This window comes from Arachis stenosperma, chromosome 2, assembly GCF_014773155.1.
Source record: "Arachis stenosperma cultivar V10309 chromosome 2, arast.V10309.gnm1.PFL2, whole genome shotgun sequence".
NCBI lineage: Eukaryota > Viridiplantae > Streptophyta > Magnoliopsida > Fabales > Fabaceae > Arachis > Arachis stenosperma.
In genome coordinates, this window is record NC_080378.1 from 40,632,509 (window position 1) to 40,639,950 (window position 7,442).

The window sequence follows — 7,442 nt, forward strand, 5'->3', positions numbered from 1 at the left end:
GGTTTGGAATGGTAGAGGTTGTCTGCTAGGTGGTTCAGTAGTTTTAGGTTGGTTACATGGGTTTGGAACAGGGTGTGGAGGAATGACCCTAGAGCTTGGTCATGTTCTCAGTAAAACTGGTTGGGTGGGGACTTCAACCACCACCTCCCTGCCCGTTTTGGATGGTGGTTCTTCCAAATACGTTGGAATAGATTGCTCATAGTACACATGCACCTCTCCATGCTTTCTTTCAACATGGAAGCACCTCTCCAGGAGCTCAGCATCAGAATTTAGTTCCCTTAGACTCATCTCTAAGGGTCTGTTTGGAACTAGCCACCAACAATGTTTCACCTTATCATACCCAAGATCTTTGTAATACTCCCTGATGAAAAAAACACATCTAGCCGATCTAGGTTAAGTTTCGGAATCTCTGAAATATGGTCCCTAGTGTATGAGACGACACCGTCTTTACTCATCACAAAGGATCCCCCATGGTGACACACAATAGTAATGAGAGCTATCTGCAAATAACAAATGATCATCAAAATTGTCATCAACCAGGAAGGCACAATAACCCCAATCCCTAACTCACCATGAAAACACATAAACTACATGCATAAACTACATACGTACTATTATTTTCAGCACATTACAACCATAGCTACCATCATCACGGACAAAAACAAACAATAAAAATGCAACAACAACATACGAAGAAAACCCTAACACAAATTTTTAGAAAAACACATTACAAAAGGGATGAACGAATGAATATATATCGACTTAACAATGTAGAAAAAGCCATGATTAAGAAAAAAAAGAGGAGTAGATAGTAGCTATTTTGTTTCTCCTTTCTATTTTGGTTACCTCTAACAATCAAGATGCTTCTCGTCAGACTACTACGTGTGCAATAGAGACGAGATAATTAGAATGTGCTTGCTTTGTTTGACAGAGAACGCCAGAGAAAATCCCTCTCAAAGTAGCATCATTGAAGAAAATAAAGAGAAGAAGAGACTGTGTTGGATTGAGAGAGAAATAGTCACTGCATGTTAAATCCTCTCTAATACCCTAACCAACGATGTTTCTATGCAATTTGTGAGCCAATTAAAAAACGGCGTCGTTTTGGAAGTCCAGCCTAGCTTCCAGCATGGCATCCGTCAATCCAAGTCATCTTTCCGTCACTGGAAAATACTTCAGGGTGACAGTGAGTTATATTTATTAAATTCAGGGACAATATTGGAGCCAATGCAAGTTTAGGCACGACTTTGAAACCCTAGTGTAAGTTCAAAGACCACTTTGAGATTTAATTGAAACTAAAATTCCTGATACCATCATTTGCGAATAAATGACCAACTACAAGATTGGATCTACTCATCTTCCATGTTTAAATTGAGTATACGGCTAGTTCATTCCAAAGACTTCCATAGAGTAAGAAATGTCTCAAAACATAGTGTTTAGAGACTTTATCCTTAAAAAATATATAACTTGTAATTGTTCAATATAAAAAGAAAAAGAATTAAAGACCCGTAGGACTAGTAAAAGTGTTTTTTTTTTTGTGTAAATTTTAATGGCCAATCATGCTTTGGCGTTAAACATGTCCTTAAAGCCATTACTAAAAAAGCAGTCGACACCAATATTGAAGGAAAAAAATTAGAATATAAGGAAAAATATAGAGTTTCGCTAATGTGTTCTAAAGACATTTAAAAATATTATAGAAACATACTTTACTAGAAATGATTGAAAAAATAAATTTTTTTATATTTCCAATAAATTGAATACATCAAACTCTTTTTTTAAAAAAAATATTATTATATTCTTAAAATGTGCTTTTAAAATACAAAATAGCTAAATCCAAATAAAAATATGGAACTACAAGGTCTAAAAGATAACATGCGCGATCAAATACAGCTTAATCTACCCAAACTTGGAGTTTTACCAAGTTAATCAGATTTCTTGGCCACACTTAATAACACTCCTGTAGTAAGACATATGACTACAAATCCAAGAGAAGCCTCCGTTGATACATGGATTCCTGTATTAATGAAAGGAGGCGTGAACATTCAATTATAGTGGATCTTATATAAGGCCCTGAATTTTCACCAGATATTCAGTTTGGTCTGAGTTTTAGAACCATGAGTTAGTGAACCTTTCGTCGCCAATACAGTTAACCGAATGGACTAGCTGTAAAACTGCTTTAAAGGCGGTTAACCACACGCGCAAACATTCTGTTAACTAGATTGGTGATAGAAAACCAACTTGATTAATGATTGTGAGGGATCAAATGGAGTATGTTTAAAACTTAAAAACCAAACTGATTATCAAGTGAGAACTTAGGGACCAAATTGAGTATCATCTCATTGTATAGTACAGACTCACCAAAATAGTCCAGGATCATCTTGCACCCAATGAATCCCAGAACAACAGCAATGGATGGCTAACAAGACCGAAAAGACAGATATCAGTGAGAAGGATGGGATCACAAACTCATAATTGAAAGAATAGCCTGAACAAGGTTATCAAACTCGAGTTCAGGTTCTCAAATTGCATTTTATGATTTATGTTTACACAAGTCGAGGTAACCTTTCGAGATTGATTACCTCGAGCTTAAAACTATGCGAAAGATGGGATTCTCAGTAGCCGATTATGCAAATAAATTATTCTTTCAAATAAGAGCAATGATAATGTAACCTTCCACTTCCCTTTTGCTGAAATGAAAATTTTACCTTCCCTTCAGGATAAATTAACAGATAGAATTTAAGTCAAATAGGTATGACAGAACGAACATAATCCAAATCAATCTTTCCTATGTGCTCATGTGCACCAGTTTATTTTCAACCACTATTTAGATGAAGTAGCAAATTTCTTCATAGACAAGATGCTAAAGTAAAACACCAATGATAAAGTGGCAACTGAACCTTAGTCTAGAAGAAACATATTTGCTTCTTTTAAGGGATATATACACTTAAACACAAGAATACTCGCACCAACCAAAGGGATATAAATTTAAGTCAACATTTACCTGCAGGAACTCCAACTCTGACATGCCCTCAGATATTATTGGGTAAAGTGACCTTAAACCTACAATTAAATATGGAAGCACTTTATTATTGCTTATCCATGCGAAAATCAATTTGCACAACTGACTGTTAGACAGATTCACATCTTAGAAGTTAGATAAATAGCAAAAATGAATCTTTTCACCTGTCCAACCTCACATGGCCATGCAGTAGAGAAAAATTGTTTAATTCTTTGTCTATTTTGTGGAATAAAAGAACCTCATTTTTTGTAACAAATTACCATTCATAAGATTATTCATTATGTATTCAATGATAAAATCAAACTGATGAAATACCCTTACATGGCAGAAAAGTACTTGTAGGGTTTCAAGAATCCAGATGTCAAATATTATAACTGAAGAAATAATTTCTAAGACATACAACTATACAAGAACGAAGTTCAAATATATTAGTATTTATTCAAAAATGAATGAGGCAACAGAACTTACTCAAAATGGCAAAAAGATTAGACGAAAATACTACAAACGGATCCCGAGTTACGCCAAAAACTGCAGGTATTGAGTCAACCTAAATGAAAACATCATGTCAACATTCAAGTACCAAATTGACTAGAAAATGCTGCAATGGCAAAGAGGGATTAGAAAACCTACTGCAAATGCAATGTCACTGAACTCAACAACTGCTACAGTAAGAAGCAAAGGGGTGGCCTGCCCAAAATGTTTTATCCCTGTTAGAAATTAAGTTGAAATTAATTTAATCCAGATTTATAGTCACTGAAAATGAAGGGAAGCAATGAGTCTAAATGCAGCGAAGTTCAAGGGTTTTGAGCTGTGGGAAGGCAACTGAATGAACCAAGACAATAAGGAAGTAATATCAATTTATAACTGACTAATTGACGGTCGGACAGTTATAAAGCACTTACTTTCCACAGCCCATCTTGACTTGTTATGAAACGATTTCCATCGTAATATGCTGCAAAATGTAAAAAAAAAAACAACTCCAATAAGCTGAATGGTAGAAACATGCCAAGTCAAAATGCAAAAGCTAACAGCATATTTTCCCATCTTGATTTGTCAACGGTAACATATAAGTTCAAATGCCTGCGTGGTTCTGTATATATATCTGCATACGCTAATCAAGCAGTACAAAATGGAACATTTATATTAAAAGAAATCTAAATTAAAAATATAAAAAAAAATGATGACAGGATTAATCAGCAGCAAATTCCAACTAGGGAAAGAGAGAAATAAGCATGACCACAGAACATTACTTGTTACAGGGATAAATTTCTGGCATGTCTTCACCACATAGTTATTAGATAAGTCCGACTCATCATCTTCACTGGCAAATAGCTATTCATAAAAACAAGAAAATGCTGCAATCAAATCCATATTCCATATAATTCTGAACATCACAATGAGAAGCATAGAATTCATAGGATACAATAATAATTAACCAGGTAGTCAAGAGTTCGATCTTGCCACTCTCGTGTTCATAATTAAATGTTAAGTCCACTGTGAGATAAAGTTGGCATATTCATTTTCCCTGTCAAAGCCTAGATTGGTGCTAGAGAAACGTGAACTCTGCACGACATTCTAAGCTTTAAGGATCATTGATTTTTTAAAGTAATAGACATAGAAAGTGTTATGCCAAAAAAATATGTGGGGAACACATTGGAAATTACAAATCTTCACCTTAAATGATGAGTAAAGTAATATAGCGGCCAATAGAAGGTTGACTGCCTCAAACGTCTGAAATTAGTGTAATAATAAATGATACAGGATGATTAGAAAGTTTAAGCTTAACCAATTACTAACTGAAAATATATAGAGATGATAAGAGAAAAATATACCTCAAGGGTGGCTGTTCCAAGAAGTATTAATGTTAGGCGAAAGATAACTGCGCCAGCAATACCATAAGAAAGTACACGATTCTGTATTCAATAAGAAGTAAGTGAAAAACTGATTTGCAATCAAAGATTTTCTTTTTAAATATTTGATGCAATATTAACGAGTTGAGCAACAACAATTTGGAATATCTCATAGTTTAAGATGGCAACAAGTTTATCCAGAAAGAAAATGTTGGCAAAGAAGTTAATGCATCACCTGGTACATAATTGGCACTTTGAAGTATTTGAATATCAGAACGAAGACAAAGAGATTATCTACAGAAAGACTTTGCTCCAATATGTATCTAATAGTGCACAATGGTCAAAAGCCACCATCCCGTTCAATACAATAAGAAGTTGAAGAAAGTTAAAACAAAGAGGAATGGAAGATTTGTATAAAGTATTTTATCTAACCATAGTTATTATAAATAAACATCCAACATGTGTTAACTTTTAACTCCTGCTTTGGATCAGTCTAGTAATCACACTATTCTAGGCCCATATAAAGAAGGGTATTAGAGAAGAAGAACACAAGATGAAGTCTGGTTCATTAAAACTAGCATGAAAGCATCTAGAGCATGCCACATCATAACGGATAAGGAAACGGAAATTTTGCTAATTACTGTGTCTGATTCCTCAAGAACATTAGTTATGCTAGAACTGTATAATTTACCCAGCGAAGAATTCAGATGCCTTGTCAACACCCTCTTTAAATCCCAAACCAACACCAAATGCCACTGCCGCACTCACCTATGATAAATCATAAATAAACTAACTTGAACATAAACAAACAAATAAGATACAAAAGACAGCATTCTTAAACTAATTAATCAACTACAGTTAGCTGAGATTTTCCAACCCATAAGACCACATTTCTAACAGAAGAGCTGTAAGTTTTATCTCCCAGAGACTCTTGTGTACTTTTATCCTTAGATGGCTCCTTCTTGCTAATGTCTTCTTTTGGTTGAGCGTAGATTCTCTTTACATCTGCATGTTCATCCAACTATCACTTATAAATAATGCAACAAAAATATCATAAAAATGAGATAACAGCACCAGAATTAGATGCGCTATATGAACAAAGTTGTTGGCACAATGACAGAAACACTACAACCCTATAGTTAACATGGGTTCTACTCCTGGAGAGAACACCAATTGGAAAAGCAAACTTGGTGCTGCTCGAAATAAAGGGGGCTAATCTCCTTCTTTGGTAATATGGAGGGTGATTCACCCAAAAAGATTTACCTAGCCTCCATCTGAAAGAGGTATCTTTCATAAATAGATATCTATACATAGGGCTGGCAATGGGATATTAAACCTATTTTCTTAGCTCAATCTCAAGCGCAAAACCACTCCAATGGTCACAAACACTCGAATCTCAATGAACCAAAAAACAAACATACTATTAGTATTTGGTCATTGACCATTATCCAAACCGTATTAGCTCAACGAATAATATCAAACAAATATATCTCTTTTCACACATACACTCAGCTACAAAATAAAACTGAGTCAGTAAAAGAATACCATCAAATACTAACACCTTAAACTCAAGTGTTATTGGTTCAATTAATGTTTCAACGAAATTGACTATGAATATGTGTATCAATAAAGAGCATGAACTAATAAATCGAATTCGAAATGTCGAAAGTTTAAGCTTAGGGTATCAAGTCATGAGCTTGCATAATCTGATTTTCATTTTCTACATTTTGAATAATCTGAAAGCTATGAACATTTCAAAATCCACAAAAAATTAAATAATTCTTCTTTTTTATTCAAAGATAGTTACCTGAGGGAGTTAATCTACCATCCTTAACTACTCGTTTGAAGCCCAAAATTGGAAAAAAGAGAGCACCGCGAGAATGACAAGCTGCCACACATTTTTTTTATTATTATTATTTTGTAAAAGTATAGAATTTGTCAGGTGCTAAAGAAAAAGGAAATTAAGATTAGATACTCTCATGTTATATTATAATTTATAAATGGAGAGGAAATTATAGAAAAGGAAGACGAGACGATAAATGATTAGGATATGAAGTTAAATAGAAAGAAGAGAGGATAGACCAGAGGAAAAGGAAGAGACGAGGGGAGAGAATTTGGAGTGTGAGAGTGAAACCCTGTCACTGTGTTGGAATTTGAATGGGATTTTGATGCCGTTGTGAACAACGGAGGCTAATCCCATATCTCTCTTTTCTTCTTGCTGTGAGTAAGTGAGCGATTGGTGGTGACTTCATTCTTCTAAGAATAAGAACTTTGGGAACTAGATAACGACATGAGGGTCGAGGGATATTACCCAATCAAGCTGCGTTGCGTTGCCTTGCGTTGTGCCAGCACTACAGATCAAGGCAGCAAAATCTCGTATTTTAAGTTTTTAACAAAAAGTAATTACCGAGTATCAAGATTTTAAAAACGATATTTGAATCTTTAAAAAAATTAATATACAGATTAATTTTTAAAATTTTATTTTAATAGAATTTATAATTTATTTTTTAATAAAATAATTATCTAAATCAGTCTCTAAAAATTTTAAAAATAGATATTATAGTCTAAAAAAATTA

General features: G+C 34.1%; 1 protein-coding gene across 1 annotated transcript; it reads right to left on the reverse strand.

Annotated features, from left to right (window-relative positions):
• Positions 1–1,749: 1,749 nt before the first annotated feature.
• Positions 1,750–7,199, reverse strand: LOC130962266 (thylakoid membrane protein TERC, chloroplastic-like). Its single transcript, XM_057888434.1, has 14 exons — positions 6,949–7,199; positions 6,674–6,754; positions 5,744–5,871; positions 5,558–5,634; positions 5,102–5,189; positions 4,849–4,929; positions 4,691–4,747; positions 4,267–4,348; positions 3,919–3,968; positions 3,647–3,703; positions 3,485–3,563; positions 2,999–3,057; positions 2,356–2,413; positions 1,750–2,011 (listed from the first exon to the last, which is right to left on the reverse strand). The coding sequence occupies exons 1-14, from the start codon at positions 7,064–7,066 to the stop codon at positions 1,920–1,922; spliced, it is 1,107 nt and encodes a 368-aa protein (XP_057744417.1). The 5' UTR covers positions 7,067–7,199; the 3' UTR covers positions 1,750–1,919.
• Positions 7,200–7,442: the final 243 nt, after the last annotated feature.

Coding starts and splice junctions, on each gene's coding strand:
- LOC130962266 (XM_057888434.1), bottom strand. CDS start 7,066: ATGGGATTAGCCTCCGTTGTTCACAACGGCATCAAAATCCCATTCAAA. Junction 4,930..5,101: donor AAGTGCCAATTATGTACCAG/GTGATGCATTAA, acceptor TATTGAATACAG/AATCGTGTACTTTCTTATGG. Junction 3,058..3,484: donor TAATCTTTTTGCCATTTTGA/GTAAGTTCTGTT, acceptor ATTTAATTGTAG/GTTTAAGGTCACTTTACCCA.